General features: G+C 45.9%; 1 protein-coding gene across 1 annotated transcript in view; it reads left to right on the top strand.

The window, feature by feature from the left end:
• The window catches only part of GGA2 (golgi associated, gamma adaptin ear containing, ARF binding protein 2), a 39,871-nt gene that overhangs the window by 14,999 nt on the left and 7,870 nt on the right, over positions 1 to 17,002 (top strand). Inside the window, exons 7-15 of the mRNA XM_060648777.3 lie at positions 1,275 to 1,355; positions 1,861 to 1,998; positions 5,872 to 5,953; positions 9,825 to 9,950; positions 10,652 to 10,774; positions 11,514 to 11,542; positions 11,911 to 12,044; positions 13,517 to 13,674; positions 16,306 to 16,475. Of these exons, the coding sequence (XP_060504760.1) occupies positions 1,275 to 1,355; positions 1,861 to 1,998; positions 5,872 to 5,953; positions 9,825 to 9,950; positions 10,652 to 10,774; positions 11,514 to 11,542; positions 11,911 to 12,044; positions 13,517 to 13,674; positions 16,306 to 16,475 (1,041 nt within the window). The remainder of the gene's footprint in view (positions 1 to 1,274; positions 1,356 to 1,860; positions 1,999 to 5,871; positions 5,954 to 9,824; positions 9,951 to 10,651; positions 10,775 to 11,513; positions 11,543 to 11,910; positions 12,045 to 13,516; positions 13,675 to 16,305; positions 16,476 to 17,002) is intronic.

Here is a 17,002-nt window from a genome sequence, read left to right on the forward strand (position 1 = left end):
CTGAAATATCCCCTGGAATGTGCTCTGATCCCTGAACCAAAGTGTGGGGGAATGTGGGGAGGTGCATTAGTGAGTTCTCTCTGGAGGAGGCTCTTAGAATAAGGTGACATAAGGTCTGGATGTTTTCTTCATGGATGGGCCACATAGTAAAGCCACGTTCTTTGTGCCCTCCACCTTATCTGTGCAAGCATTCCCGAGGGAGACAAGGTACAAAAGGATGACCCAAGTGGGCAGTGTGGATGATCAGTCGTATCCAGCGTATGTGTGGTATTAGGGGAAGATGGTGGAAAGAATTGGTTACATGTTGGCTCAGCTCTTTTTCTTTAGTGCCAGTAAGCCTGGTGCCACCCGTTTTCCTTCTGCCACTGCCTCCCATAATTTGTTGCTCCTCAGACATCAGTAAGGAGTGGGACAAAGACCTAGGAATAGCGTCAGAGTGCCTCTGAATGGGGAGAGGGCCCTGGAGCACTGGTGGTGCTTTTGGTGATTACTGTTCTCAGTCACACACAAGGTCTGGGAAATGTAGTACCAGGAAAGCTTCAGGCCGTGTGTGAGTCCGTAGTACGCGCTGCCTTCTCACTGCACCCCTCAGCTGTGCCCTTCCCTTGGACTTAGATGTTCAGTGGCCATGAGGTCAGAACAAGCAGGGCCAGGTTCTGGGCTGCCTTTCTCTTTGGCCTTTCTCCTACTGATGCCTTACAGTTGCAGAGGGGGGAAGACGAAGGATGGCACAGACTTTGGAGAAAGATAGAATCCTGTGTCACCTCGGGCAAGCTGCTTATACACTCTGGGCATCAGTATAGCCATCTTTAGTGCCATCAGGGACGACCGAGTGACTCCCACGTCCAAGGCGTTCTGCTGGGCATGGGGAGTAAAGTGAACAAGATCACCGAGGTCTGTCACATCACAGAGTACATGGCCCAGGACAGCCTCAGTGCTAGTGATATTTTGGGCCAGATCGTTTTCTTACTGGGGGCTGTTCCTGTTCACTGTAGGAAGTTTATAGTATCCTGGCCTCTACTCACTGGATGCGTCTCCAGATTTTGCCAGATGTCTCCTGGGGGATATAATCCTCCACCCTCCTGCCCCATTGAAAACCTGTGGTCTGTGGGAATAGTCCTAATCCCTACATGGTGTCATTGTGAGCATTTGGTAAGATGATGCTTGTAAAGTAAGGAGGTGTTGTTCCTGTTCTCTTGTTGCTGCCTCTACTAGTCTGGGCCGTTTGTCACAGGGGGAAGTGGTTTCACCTGTTCTTTTTGTTCGTTCTTCAGCTTCTGACGAGGCTTCTGAAGAGCAATCACCCTGAGGATCTTCAGGCTGCAAACAGGCTGATCAAGAATTTGGTCAAGGAGGTGGGCGTCTTTCCACTGGGTTCTGCAGAAACAGCATTTGACACACGTATATGTGTGTGAGGGCATAGGTGCCCAATTGGACTGGAAAAAGGATGGGCTCTGGGCCCAAAACTGGGGCACAGCCACGGGCTCCCTGAAGGGCAAGATGGTGACTGGAAGCAGAAACCATGCAGGGTACTTCCCAAGTATGTTTGTCCAGGGGCCCAAAGCATTTCGTAGACCCTGGTTTCTGTCCCAGTGACAGAAAGTCTATTTGGGAATCTGTTTTTCGGAGGGATTGAGGCTGGTGGTACAAAGCTGCAGATTGCCCTGTCCCTGGACTGCATTGCCTTTCACAGGAATTTTCGGCCCACTGAGTTTTCTTCGCCCACTGAGGGAACACTCCCGCCTACTCACTGTTAGTGACTTGCCTGAGCTCGCCAGCACAGTGCCTCTTTTCCCGTCCCTCATTCAGGCTTTATCCAAGGTTTCTGCTCCTTCACTTCCATCCTCTCTCTCCCGAAAGGAACAAGAGAAATCAGAGAAGGTGTCCAAGAGAGTCAGTGCTGTGGAGGAGGTACGGAGTCATGTGAAGGTGCTGCAGGAAATGCTAAGCGTGTACCGCAGGCCGGGGCAGGCCCCACCAGACCAGGAGGCCTTGCAGGTAAAAAGTAAATTCAAGTATAACGGAGTGTAATTGACATACTAGAAATTTGACATGTTTTGACACGTGAATGTGCATGAAGGCATCATCATAATCAGGATAGTAAACATGTCCCTAAACCCCATCACCGCCCCTGCCCCGCCCCCGCCCCCACCCCGAATTTCCTCATGCCCCTTGGTGATCCCTCTCCTCCTTTCTTCCCTGTCTCCCTATCCCTAAGCAGCCACTGGCTTGCTTTCTGTTCTGATTAATTTATATTTTCTAGACTTTTGTATGAATGGAATGATAAAATTTTTCTTTCTTTTTTTCTTTCTCTTTCTTTCCCTCCCGGCTTCTCCCTCTTGGCGTAATTGAGATCCATTCATGGCGTGTGTATTGATCGCTTGCTTTTTATTGCTGAGTGGTATTACATTGTATGCGTGTATTACAATATGTCTGTCCATCTGTTGATGGCTATTTGGGTTGTTTCCAGCTTTGGGTGATTATGAATTAAGCTGCTATAAACAGTTGTTTATAGTTGTGTACAGGATTCTGCATAAACATACATTTTCCTTTCTCTTGGGTACATGCCTGGGCGTGGGATTGCTGGGTCATATGCTAAGTGTATAGTTAACTTTGGAAAATAGTTGGCCAGTTTCTTGAAAAGTGGTTGTACCATTTTATGTTCCTAACAGCGTTGCTTAAGAGTTCCAGTTCCACCACGTCCTACACATCTTGAGGGTTGTTTTTTTTTTTTATAACACCTTTATTGAGAATTTATATATCTTAAAAGCAGCCATCAACACTAACTAGAAGATTTTAAATTTTTTTTTTTTTTCAATGTTTTTTTATTTATTTTTGGGACAGAGAGAGACAGAGCATGAAAGGGGGAGGGGCAGAGAGAGAGGGAGACACAGAATCGGAAACAGGCTCCAGGCTCTGAGCCATCAGCCCAGAGCCCGACGCGGGGCTCGAACTCACGGACCGCGAGATCGTGACCTGGCTGAAGTCGGACGCTCAACCGACTGCGCCACCCAGGCGCCCCACTAACTAGAAGATTTTAATCAGCCCTAAAAGAAATCCAGTACCCATAGCAGTCACTCTCCACCCCCACGCCCAGCCTCCCCAGCTCCTGACATCCACTAATCTGCTCTGGGTGTGTAGATTTGCCTATTGGGACATTTTGTGTAAATTGAATCCTACAGAATGTGGTGTTCTGAGCCTGGCTGCTTTCACTTAATGTTTTGGAGGTTTATCCATCTTGTAGGATGTATCAGAACTTCATTCCTTTTTATGACTGAATAACATTCCATTGTATGGCTAGCTCGCATTTTGTCCATTCATTAGTTGAGCATTTGGGTTTCCACTTGGGCTGTGACAAATGCTGTGAACATTCGTATAGAAGTGTTTTTTGTAAAATGTAAACTTTTAATTTTCTTGAGCGTATATATATCTAGGACTGGAACTGCTGGATCATATGGTGGTTCCGTTTAACTTTCTGAGCAACGGCCAGACTGTTTGCTAAATCATTGTACCGTTTTATAATCCTACCAGCAACGTGTGAGAGTTCAAGTTTTCCACATGCTGCCAACACTTGTTATTGTCTGTCTTTTTCATAATAGTTATCCTAGTGGGTGTAAAGTGGCACCTCACTGTGGCTTGGAAATGTATTTCCCTGATAGTTTAAGTTGAGCTTCCTTTCCTGTGTCTGTTGGCCACCTGTGTATCATCTTGTCTATAGAAACGTCTGTTCATATCCTTTGCCCAGTTTTTTTTTAACTTTTTTTTTTCTTTTTTGAGAGAGAGACAGAGTGCGAGCAGGGGAGGGGCAGAGAGAGAGAGGGAGACACAGAATCCAAAGCAGGTTCTAGGCTCTGAGGTGTTAGCACAGTGCCTGACGTGGGACTCGAACTCATGAACCGTGAGATCATGACCTGAGCCGAAGCCAGACTGTTAACTGACTGAGCCCCCCGGTGTCCCTGCCCAGTTTTTCATGGGGTTGTCTCCTTATTTTTGAGTTATAAGTGTTCTTTATATATCCTGGGTACCAGTCCTTTGTCACACAGTTTTCTCCCATTAGGTGGGTTGTCTTTTCACTGTCTTGACAGTGTCTTTTGAAGCAAAAGGTTTTTTGTTTGTTTGTTTTTTTAATTTATTTTTGAGACAGAGACAGAGCATGAACGGGGGAGCGTCAGAGAGAGAGGGAGACAATCCGAAACAGGCTCCAGGCTCTGAGCTGTCAGCACAGAGCCTGACGTAGGGCTTGAACTCACGGACTGCGAGATCATGACCTGAGCCAAAGTCAGACGCTTAATCGACTGAGCCACCCAGGCACCCCAAGAAGCAAAAGTTTTTAATTTTGAAGTTCAATTTATCTTTTGTTGCTGATGCTTTTGGTGTTGTAGCTGAGCCACTGCAGCCTGGTGCAGACAGATGGCGGTGGCACTGAAATGCTGTCCCAGCCTGCCACTCTTAGTCTGTCTTTGGAGCTCTGCTTTCTCCAGCCTTCTGCAAGCTACATTTGTCTTCTCTCTCTGCGTTCCAGCTTTTTATGCTTCTCTGCCCAGGAGCAGCAGCCTTCATGTGGTACCTTAGTTTCCCTGTCCTTCCATTTCACAGGGTTCACAGAAACAACTAGTATCTTTCCTAATTCCAGATTCCTGAGAGAAACCTCTTTGTCCGGCACGGCTCCTGTATCTATCCCAGGTCAATCAACCTACCTACATCCAGGATTGGATGGAATTACAGAGAGGGTCATGCTGGCCTTTTGTGGCCAGAGGGGACAGTTCTCAGAAGGATTAGTGGGCTTGGGCCAGGCAGACACTCCAAAACCAGTCACCTGTGGTGAGTTGGCTCCAAAGTCCCTCTGGAAGGTTGGCCTGCTGGGCTTCTAAATAGTACAACTCCCCCCCCCCCCCCGCCCCCGCCAGGGTGATAACCAGCTAGGAGACAGGAGAGACTTGGCAGGAGACAAAACTTCGTCTTTACAATGGGTAAAGCCCATTTGGAAAAAGTGGCACGGAAGTGTTGGCAAGTGGCTTCCTGATGCTGAACCTTAATCAGGCAGGTCTGCCTACCACCTGAGATGATGCTGGCACATCACTCTTCTCCTCGCAAGGGGCTTCCTTCTCTAAAACATAAAGCTGGTAGGAGCAGAGCCCAGTGTTGGCTTCCGTCTGGGCAGCTGGGTCTCAGGAGCAAAGCAGGAGGAAGGGGCTCCGTCCTGCTTGTCTCCTAGACTCCCCTATCAGATATGTCCTTTCACAGCTCGGGGAAGGGAACACTACTGTGAGGGAGGACTCGTGTGTTCATTGAGCTCCCTTGCAAGGAGGGAAGCCTCACACGTGCAGAGGCTGCGTGTCCTCCTCAACACGTGGCGTGTGGGAGGTGCAGTTGTCCAGAGCACTCTCCCTGGGAGGAGGAGAATGAGCTTGCCCAGACGGTCCTGGTGGGGAATGAGGTTTAGCTCTGGGAGAGCCTGCAGTGGGAGTCCGGGGGCATTGTTGGAGAGGGAAGTTGGATGGGGAGTTTGGATATTAGTTTTAAAGCAGGGTAGTCACGGAGGGCTTCCATATGGAGTCACCCCATTGTTAAAGCTCTTCTGGGGGCACAGGGAAAGGAGCTTGGAGAAGAGATAATGCCATACACACTCAGAACGTGGATTCTTTTCTGAGGTCTTCTTTCCCCTTTTTAGTGAGTTTACAAATTCGTGTAACCGTAATCCAAACTTTTTCTGACACTGTAGTGGCCACGTCACTTCAAACCTGCAGTCGTGCATTTGGGACAGCCTAAGAATTCTGCAGCCCCAGACTCTGCTGTTTGCTTCCTGGGGGCACCTAGGGCCTTGCTGTGGGCCCTTGTTGTGTGTGGTGAAACCAAGCTCTGTTCACTCAGGTCGTGTATGAACGGTGTGAAAAGCTGCGGCCCACCCTGTTCCGGCTGGCGAGTGACACCACAGATGACGATGACGCACTCGGTAATGCGGTTCTGTTTCTCTAGGCACAGACGGTACACCAGAGACAGAACAGACGTGCTCCTTACTGCGGGGCTGCGGTGGTGCCAGAAACAAGACAGGATGGACCTTAGGTTTTATGGAAGTTGGGCTTTGGAAGGGCATGGCCTGTGTTGGCTTTGAACCGATTCCCAGGAAAGCCTAGGCTTGAGCAAGCAACCGTCAGCAGGTCTGAAAGAAGAGGTGGAAACGTGCCCTGGAGGTGGGGCAAGAGGGCGATGCCAGAAGGAAGGCTCAGGTCCACAGAAGTCTGGGAAACAGCAGCATCTTGAAGGTTTCACCGACCTGAGTTGGTGGGCTGGGTAGCCAACCTAAATGAGGCAGGCTGGTGAGGAGCAGAAGGGATAATGGTAGAGACGGTGGAGAATTTCAGTATCTGTGCAAAGGTATTAAAACATCTTACACTTTTTATTATGGAAAATTGCAGAACATGAAAGGGAAATAGTAGGATAAGTCCTATGTGCTTTTCACCTATTGCTAACAATTAACAGCTCATGGCCCATCTTTTTTCATCGTGTTCATGTGTACTGCTCTCTCCCCACCCCAAACCTATTCTCATTGAAGCAAATTCCAAACATTTTAAGGTGATCAACTATTCAGTGTTCGGATTTCCCTGGGCATTTCTCTCTCTAGCATCTCTTGCTAACCGCCCCCGCATTTCTCGTTCTAAATTTTTGTTTGTGTGTTTAGTTTCGGGGAGGGGCAGAGAGAGAGGGAGACAGAGAATCTGCAGCAGGCTCCCCACTGTCAGTGCAAAACCTGACATGGGGCTTGAACTCACTCACAAACTGTGAGATCATGACCTGAGCTGAAGTTGACACTCAACCGACTGAGCCACTCAGGTGCCTCTTGTTTGTTCTAAATCAGACTTAGAAGGGCACCTGGGTGGCTCAGTGGGTTGGGCGACCGACTTCACTCAGGTCATGATCTCACGGATCGTGAGATGGAGCCCCACATCGGGCTCTGTGCTGACAGCTTGGAGCCTGCTTCGGATTCTGTGTCTCCCTCTCTCTGCCTCTCCCCACTCGCGTTCTGTCTCTCTCCTTCAAAAGTAAATAAACATTAAAAAACATAAAAAGACAAATAAATAAATCAGACTCAGAAAAGCCATACTTTGTAGTTGGTGATATTTCTAGAGTCCTTTTTTTTTTAGAAATTACACTTTAAAAATTTCTTTTAATTAAAAAATCTTTTTTTTAATGTTTATTTTTATTTTTGAGAGAGAGAAGGAGACAGAGCATGAATGGGGGAGGGGCAGAGAGAGAGAGCGACAGACACACACACAGGATCCAAAGCAGGCTCCAGGCTCCAGGCTCCAAACTGTCAGCACAGAGCCCGACACGGGGCTTAAACCCACAAACCATGAGATCATGACCTAAGCTGAAGTTGGATGCTTAACCAACAGCCACCCAGGCACGCCCCACTTTGGTCTTTTTTTTTTTTTTTTTTTTTTTTTTTTTTTTACATTCATTTTTGAGAGAGAGAGCGAGAGAGAGCACAAGTGGGAGAGGGGCAGAGAGAGAAGGAGACACAGAGTCTGAAGCAGGCTCCAGGCTCTGAGCTATCAAGCACAGAACCGATCGTGGGGGGCTGAACTCACAAACTGCGAGATAATGACCTGAGCCAAAGTCGGACACTTAACCGACTGAGCCACGCAGGTGCCCCATTTTGGTCTTTTTTTTTTTTTTTTTTTTTTTTTTTTATTCTTTGTCTCTTTCTTATTTTTTATGTTTAAAAAAATTTTTTTTTTAGTGTTTATTTTGAAGGAGAGAGAGAGCGTGAGCAGGGAAGGGGTGGAGAGAGAGAGGGAGACACAGAATCCAAGACAGGCTCCAGGTTCTGAGCTATTAGCACAGAACCTGATGTAGGGCTCCCAGCTCATGAGCTGTGAGATGAAGACCTGAACTGAAGTTGGATGCTTCACTGACTGAGCCACCCAGGCGCCCCTCGTCCAGTCTTTGTTTAAATTTTTTTATTTTTTTAATAGATAGCTCCTCCATTCTTTGTCTCTTGTTTCTTACATGAAGAACATGTTCTTTGACCTATAGAATTTTTCTGGGCCTTGGTTTTCTGATGGCATTCTCCATGACATTTAATATGTTTTTCTGTATCTGATACTTCTTATGAATTCCTGATACATCTTTTTTTTAAGTTTTTTTTTTTAATTATTTATTTTGAGAGAGAGAGTGAGTGAGCAAGAGGGGCAGAGAGCGAGGGAGAGAGAGAATCACAAGCAGACTCCATACGGTCAGCACAGAGCCCAATGTGGGACTCGAACTCACGAACTGTGAGATCATGATCTGAGCTGAAACCAAGAGTCAGACGCTTAACCGACTGAGCCACCCAAGCACCCCAAATTCCTAATATTCATAATAAATTGGATGGGGGCTTGAGTAGATGCAGGTTCACTTGGAGGGGCTGGGGAGCAAGAACATTTCATGGGTGGTTTTCAAGAGGCCTGTGGTTTTGGTTGTCTCTTTGTGATTATTGTCTAAACCCATCATTTTCTCTGATGGCAGTGAGCTGAAAGACAATCAAATTTAAATTTTTAAACAACTTGCACATGCAAAATAAAACATTTTGCCACGTGAATTTAACCCCTTGTCAGTTTGCAGCCCCTGTCCACAGTTAAGAAAAATGGCAGGAAATAGTTGGTCACTCCTGAGAATCAGCAGTCTAGCTCTGTGGCCCGAAGTGTTACATGTAGCCTCAACCCTGCTGCCAGTTCTTTCTCGGTCTCTCAGGAGACACTGTTCAGTAGACTGAAATGCTTATGAGTTTTTGAAATCCAGTGTGTATTTTATACTTAAGACATTTCAATTTGTGTGCCAAGTGTTCATCAGTAATACTTGATCTCTGTTTAGACTCTATGAAATTTACAGGTGCAAATGTAGATTCACGTACCGATTTGTTCCCTGTACACTTAAAAGCTTTCCAATAACTGAATGAAGTACCAATAACTCTTTTAATATTCATATCCTACACTGACAAAACCATTTCAGTTTTTAATTTTAATTAAAATTAAAGTTTTAGAAAAAATAAATAAAATTAAAGTTTTAGGGTGCCTGGGTGACTCAGTTGGTTAAGCATCTGACTTTTTTTTTTTTTTTTTAGTATTTATTTTTGAGAAACCACATGTGTGAGTGGGGAAGGGGCAGAGGGAGGGAGACAGAGGCTCCAAAGCAGGCTCCGTGCTGATGGCAAAGAGCCTGATGTGGGGCTTAAACTCATGAACTGTGAGATCATGACCTGGACCAAAGTTGGACGCTCAACTGGTTGAGCTACCCAGGTGCCCTGAGCATCTGACTCTTGGTTTGGGCTGAGGTCATGATCTCATGGTTTGTGAGATCAAGCCCCATGTTGGGCTCTGTGCTGACAGTGCAGAGCCTGCTTGGGATTCTCTCCCCCTCTGCCACTCCCTTGCACATGCGTGCACACACGCTTGCTCTCTTAAAATAAATAAATAAACTTAAAAAAATAAAATTAAAGTTTTATTTCATACACAGTGCTCATCACCAAAAAAAAAGAAAAAAAATTAAAGTTGCAATTCCTTAGTTGAAAGAATCATGTTTCAATCATGTTGGCAGTTATGTTGTACAGTATTGGGAAAGGAGGTGAAGAAATTTGGTTCCTCTTGCATCTTGAGAACTAGAAGTATTGGGGTTCAGGGACTGAGCACCTAGGTCTGCTAGGGGCCTTAGCACAGGGTCTGGGGGCAGGGGTATGGCTGTACTGAACCTGGTGAAGCCATGGGTGGCTGCTTTGTGGAATGACTTATAAAAGACTGAGACTGTTGGTAACTAAACCAGGGGGACTTTCCTCTTTCCTCCTCCAGCTGAGATTCTCCAGGCAAATGACCTCCTCACCCAGGGAGTTCTGCTGTACAAACAGGTGATGGAGGGCCGTGTCATCTTTGGGAACACAGTGACCAGCTCAGTGGGAGACCTACCTGTCTCCAGAGGTATGCTTTCTGCCTTGACATCCTGCAGATCTTGGGGAAGAACTGGATCCTCAGAATATTCTGGGTTATGGTATAGAAATGAGAGGCCTTGCCCTTTTTTCCCTTTCCTTTGAGAGTTGGTTTTACATCGCCAGCCCCTGCCACCTGTGCCGTCACAAAGTAACTGGCAGGCTGGACCCTCACTCTGGCTATCCACAGAAGCAGATGGCTACATTGCACCCAGATCATAAATGCTTATTTATAAGAGCTAAAGACCAAAATAATGATCTTCTTCAGTGGTCCCTAGCAGGCTAGGCTAGCTGCGTCAGAATCATCCGGAATACTGGCTGAAATGCAGATTCTTAGGTCCCCAGCTGGGACCTGCTGAATCAAGCCTGCTTAGAGCTTGGCTGGGGGTGGGGATGGGGGTGTTTTTATCAAGCGCTCCAGTGATGCTGATTATCTGTGTTCAGGAGGGCTGTTGGTGGCCAGGGTGAATGGACCATCAGCGGAGGACACGGACCGCTGTGGGTAGGAAGGCGGTCCTCTGGCTGCTTCCTATTCTACAGGCCAGTTCAGGCTGTACATGAAGCCATTCAGCGGAAGTGCATTGAGTGGGGTGACGTGATGTCTTTTGATTGGGAGGAGGCCCGTGGGAAGCTGACAGGCATTAAGTGGACTCTTTGCTCTTGTTCTGATATATTTTCCTAACTGTTTCGTAGTCTTTCAGAATCCAGCAGGCTGCATGAAGAACTGCCCTCTGATCGACTTGGAGGTGGACAGCGGATCTGAGCAGGCTGGGACTGTGGCACCATCTTTGCTTCACCAGGACCTGGCAGCCTTAGGTGAGGGAAGGTGTTTAGGGGGAGCAGGCACAGAGAGCGGTCCTGACTCCCAGGGAGAGCGAGTCAGCTGGTCCTCCTTGGGGAGAATATGCCTGTTTTCAGAGGGAATTGGGTATACAGTGCCCGACCACCCCCCCCCCCCCCTTTTATCCACGGCTCCAGTTCCCCGAGGTCTGGAAGCAGATGATCCTCCTCCTGATACATGGTCAGGAGGTCAGTAGTAGCCTAGCGCTACATCACAGGCCTATGTCATTCACCTCACTTCATCTCATCACGTAGGCATTTTATCATCTCCCATCACAAGAAGACGAAGGGTGAGTACAGTATAATAAATTTCGAGAGAGAGACCACATTCACATAACTCTTACTACTGTACATTGCTATTCTATTTCATTATCTTACTGTGTCTGATTCATAAATTGAACTGAATCACAGGTATGTTTGTGTGGGGAAAAAACATGGTATATGTAGGGATCGGTACTCTTTGCCTTTTCAAACATCCACCAGGGGTCTTAGAACATCTTCCCGAATGAATAAGGTGGGGACTCCTGTCCTGGGAAGTTCAGACAGGTCGTCTTTGCATTTAATCTCAGATTTGCCATGAATGAATTGGATGATTTTAGGTAATCTGCTTTGCCTAGGCTTTTCTAAATGTCTTAGAAAGGGTGAACATGACTTCGATCTCCAGCTGCTGTCAGATAGAGTTACTGGTGTGCATCTTTCTGTTTCTTCCTTACAGGACTCAGTGATGCTCCAGTTGCTGACAAGGTAAGGCATCTCTTCCTAGGGACTGGAGGGGAGGTCCCTAAACCTACCTTCATGAGGGCAGTGCTGCCTGGGCATGGGGGAAGGGGCTACAGCATAGCCTGGTGGCGATTGTGGACTTGGAGGTCCAAAGCCTCGTCCTTGCCTGTACTGTCTGGCATGGACCTCCAAAGAGACATGTTTTTCCCTCTCCTTATACTCCTCCTCCCTTTAGCGGTATCCAGGTTCCAGTTTACTGAAGGTCTGATCAGGAGTTGTATGTTCTCTTGCCCTTTCTTTCTCCTGCCCCAGGACATGTTGTAAGCATGGTGTCACCATGGCTCATGATCATTCATACTCTGGCCTTATTTTAGCCATTCCTGGTTTGACAGGTTGCCGGTCAGAATTGCTGTGAGGAAAAGAGGAATCCCACTGCCAGCACACTGCCGGGTGGTGGTGTTCAGAGCCCTTCTGCAGAAAAGAACTTGCTGGATCTCCTCTCCCCACAGCCATGTCCAGGGCCTCTGTGAGTCTTGTGGGCAAGGACAGTAGAAGAGTGGCTCCCATGTGCACTTCATGTTCCTTCCATGGGGCCGGGTCAGAGGGCAGGGTTAGCGTGCCAGAATACGGGGACGATACTTGAAGACGGCCAGGGACCTCCCTCCCTGGAAGGGCTTCTTCCTTTCTGCCAAGTGTTCAACATGTACTTTTCCCCTTGTCCTTTGACTCCCTATCCTAGTCAGAGGAAAAGACATAGTTTGGTCAGGACCTCTGAAAAGGGGGTTGGTTCAAGGTGTAGCAGCAGTAGATGCTGCTGCTGATGATTTTGGTGTTCATGGGGTCCCCCCCCCAATTATAGTGTAATTTGAAGTTGAGCAAAATTTGATCATTAGGCAAATAGATAATGTAGAAAGTCTCAAAAATCACTGCCTAAAGACAATATCGAATGCTCCTTTTTTGCTTTTCTCTCTATGCGTGTAGTAACGCCGCATGTTGTTTTATTTTTACACAAATGGGCTCATAATTGACAACCTGTCCTCCAGTGCGTTTTTTTTCATGTCACATCTTTGATACATGTGCATATCAATTTATATAACTTTGGCTCATTCTTATAGTTTAATAATTCACATGCATACAGTGTACACATATTTAGTCATTTCCCTCTTGCGGGTATTTACACAGCTTTCTGTTTGGAAGCACTTGGAATGCTTTTGTAATACAGATTCCTAGAACTAGAGGTGCTCTAGGGTGTGGATGCAAACACACGGACAGGCTGGTTTGCCTCTGGAAAGGTTGGAGCAGTTTGTCTTCTTGCAGATGGCCTGAATGTGTCTGTGTCCACGATAGAGGCACAGGGCCCCGGTGGCAACAGAGATGTGCCGGGCGCTCATTCTTGTTTGCACCCCTGGAGGGTTTCCTTCCGTTTATTCCTAACCATTCAACAGGGGGCCAGTAGTCTTCCTGATTTGGGTGGGCTGCTTCTGTCTAGACTGGAGTTTTCATTTTGTAGTAAATTTTGCAATCTGCGTTCCCAATGGACAAAGTCACGAAGTGTGAATGAAGAGGTCAGTGTAAAATTGGAATTCTCCTCTTCCTAGCTCTTGTTACTGTGGTGATCACGTACAAGAAAGGTAACCTGACTGAGCGGCTTGTTGTCAGAGGCTGCCTGACAGCTGCAACCTTGATTATCTTAATAACATCTCTAGTTTATTGGGTCCTTATTATGTGCACACAGCCCACTAAGTGTTTTTCATACATTTTCTCATTTAATTCTGATAACAGCCCCATGAAGTAGATGCTAAATTATTTCCATTTTACGGATGAGACGACTGAAGCACAGGTTAAATTCCATGTCTAGAGTCCTATTTCTCTAAAATACACACAGACACACATATTTCTTGTTTTTCCCCTTCCTTAACCTCGTTCTTCAGATTCCCGGAATTGTCTACAATTTTTGCTAGTCTTGATACATTTTTTTTTTTTTAAATTTCTTGGCAGGAATTATGTTCCACAGAAAAGTATCCCTAAGGAAGTGCCCCCCGGCACTAAGTCCTCTCCAGGTTGGTCCTGGGAAGCTGGCCCATTGTCTTCTTCCCCATCCTCCCAGAATACACCTCTGGCTCAAGTGTTTGTCCCTTTGGAGTCTGTTAAACCCAGTAAGTACAATTTTACCTCCCCGCCCCTTGGTATTAGATGGCCAGCTTTATCTGCTGTGAATTGGCAGGAGGTGGCTCTGAAACTGGGGAAGTTGAGTGGTAGAGATTAGGCCTGGGGGCAGAGGGTAAGGAGGTGGCTTCATAGTCTCTTTACCTATTATTTTTCATAAAGATTTCTCTGTCTTGGGACTGACACTAAAGGTGAAGGCTATTGGCAGGCAGAATCTAACTAGGGGGCTTGATTCTATTCATAGACCTGGTGCTCACTCATTGGGAATTCAAGAAGGGAATGTCAAGTGTGGCAGAAATAACTCCAAAAAGGTGGGATTAGTAGGAAAGGAAGGACTTGGCTGGTGGTCCTCTTCCATTAGGGGTCCTCATTAGAGCAGGAGAGCAGAGGTTACCTCCTTACAAAGGAAAGGAACAGCAGGCCCAGTAAGTAAGGTGACTGCATAGGGTCAGCACACTGGCATGTGAGCAGGAGACACCCAGGGTCTTTAGAAATACAGCGCAGGCCCTTCTCTCTGGGCACATGGCTCTCCTGTGGCTCAGTGTGCTGGGGTCAGATTGCAAAGAGCCCTGGATACAGGCATAGGAATTTAAACAGTTGGTAAGCCCTTCCAACACTTACTTTAACTTAAAAATAATACATGTTCAATGTTAGTTTCCTGATTCTGGTCATTGTACTGTGGTTATGTAAAATGTTAACATATGGGAATTCTTTGCATTTTGTAACATTTTGTAAATCTGAAACTATTACAAAAGAATGTCTAAAAAATTAAAAGTGAGAAAATACATATTCAATGTAGAAATTTCAGAAAAAATAGAAAATTAAATCGTACCGTTCACCCAGAAACGGAAGTTCTATTCATACCTTAATGTATTTTCTTGTTTTAGCCATGTACGTATATATTCTTAATAAATTGGCACCACAGTATATATAGACTGTTTTACAGCCTGCATTAATACCATAAGCCATAGCGTTTTTTCATGCTCTTGATTGTTCTTCAAAACCTTTATTTATTTAGAGAGCACGCACAAATGTGCGAGAGCTGGGGAGAGGGGCAGAGGGAGAGAAAGAGCATCTTAAGCAGGCTCCTCATTCAGCGCAGAGCCCGACACAGGGCTTGATCTCATGACCGTGAGATCACAACCTGAGTGGAAGTCAAGAGTTGGACGCTCAACTGACTGCACCACCCAGGCCACTCAAAACCTTTATTTTTTTAAATGTTTTCATACATACGTATAATCACGGTACCATCATTCAGCTTTTGAATTCCTTTCTGAAGGATAATTTTTATTTCTAGTTGTGTTGTTTTTGGTTGTTTGCTGTTAAAAACAGTGCTACAACGAACATCTTTGGACACGCATTGTTTTAAATTTTCCTGATTAGTTCATTAGGATATATTCTTTGAAATGTGGGTGTACACATCTAAAATTTTGTTCTGCATAACCAAGATCCCTCCAGAAAGGTTGCCTCTTTCCCCATAGCCTCAAGAATGTTTTCAGTCTTTTAAATCTTTGATAGTCTCATTTTTAAACTATAGAACGTGCATTTTGATGAGTGATGTTTGGCATGAGGTAAAGATCTTTCATTAAAAAAATTTTTTACAGGGGCGCCTGGGTGGTTCAGTCAGTTAAGCATCCGACTTCTGCTCAGGTCAAGATCTGATGGTCCATGGGTTCGAGCCGTGTTGGGCTCTGTGCTGACAACTCAGAGCCTGGAGCCTGCTTTGGATTCTGTGTCTCCCTCTCTCTTCCCCTCCCCCACTTGTTCGTTCTCTCTCTCTCTCTCTCTCTCTCTCTCTCTCAAAATAAATAAACATTAAAAATTTTTTTTTCCAGGTTAGATAGTTGTCTGCCACTTAGTGAATCAGTCACTGATTTTGAAACAGATGCTCTAACATGTTAAATTCCCCTTTTGGGTCTGTTGTGCATTCTTTGTTTTACATTTCTCTCAGTTTTGTGCTTTTGAGTATTTATGGATGCAAATAGCCCTTACTCCCTGTCTTTAAATGGATAGTCTCCTGAATTTACCCCCCTCCCCTCCATTTGCTTTAGAATCAATTCTTAATGGAATTTTAAAAATCCCGTTAGGATTTCCATTGGAATGTCATTAAACCTACTGATTTGAAGAAATCTGCATCTTTACAGTTTTGTAAAATTAAATGTAAGAAACGTGTGTGTATGTAGTCATACAAAAGAGATGAGGAGGAAATAGGCCCAAATGTTATTAGCAATGCTTATTTCTGGGTAGAAATAATGGTGGGGTTTTTTTTTTTTTATTATTTCATTCTTTATGGTATTCTGTATTTTCTCTAGTGTTCTTACAGTATTTTAGTCTATCTCCTTCAAAAAAGTTCATTTTTTTTTTTTCCAACTGGTAATGAGCTTCAGATGTCTGGATGGTGGGAGAGATCAGTTTGACGGGCTCTAGGAATCCAGCTAGAAGTAGTGAGGGCTGGGTTGTGGCTGCGCAGAAAGCTTGGGACCAAGGAGGTAAGTCTCGGAGCTGCATTGACCGGAGAAGGCGTAGCACTGGGTGATAACGACACGCATGTCTCTTTTAGGCCGGGTTGTTGGCGAGTTTGCAGTCGTGCTAACCCTTTCGGTTCGGTCCTTCTCTACCAGGCAGCCTACCGCCTCTCATCGTGTATGACCGGAACGGATTCAGAATTCTGCTCCACTTTTCCCAGACCGGGGCCCCTGGTCACCCAGAGGTGCAGGTGTTGCTATTGACCATGATGAGCACTGCCACCCAGCCTGTCTGGGACATCATGTTTCAAGTGGCTGTGCCGAAGGTGAGTCCTCTGCTGGCCAGCTCCTTTGACTCTTTCAATAAAGCTTTAGTTACGTGTAAGAGACACCATCTTCAAAGTAGTTTAAGATGGGAATTTTATTGGCTTATTTAACTGGAGGTCTCTGAATATCTGACTTCAGTATATGTCCGAATCCAGATAAAATCTTAAAACGATTCCTTAAGAATCGCTTTCCACCTCTTGACTTTTCTTCTTTGGAGCATCTTCTGTGACGGACTCCACAGAGCATGGAAATGGATATTAGCAGATCCAGAGTTACATAGTCCTTAAACCTCTTTACCTCAAAAGGAAACTTTCCCCTGGCATGAGGCATGCATATTCGGTACCCAAGAAAGGGCTAGGATTCACCCTGTTGGTGTTACTTGCACAACTTGGACCGGTTACTTGTATTCAGGAATAGAAGGTACTCTGGCCAGTGAAGATCTTTCATCCACTGCTTTTCATGGGAAGTTGGGCCCCCTGATTAACAGCCATACCAGCATCACAGTGAACATGGGAGGAATGTCCTA

The sequence above is a fragment of the Panthera onca genome, chromosome E3, assembly GCF_046562875.1.
Source record: "Panthera onca isolate mPanOnc1 chromosome E3, mPanOnc1 haplotype 2, whole genome shotgun sequence".
NCBI classification, from domain to species: Eukaryota; Metazoa; Chordata; class Mammalia; order Carnivora; family Felidae; genus Panthera; species Panthera onca.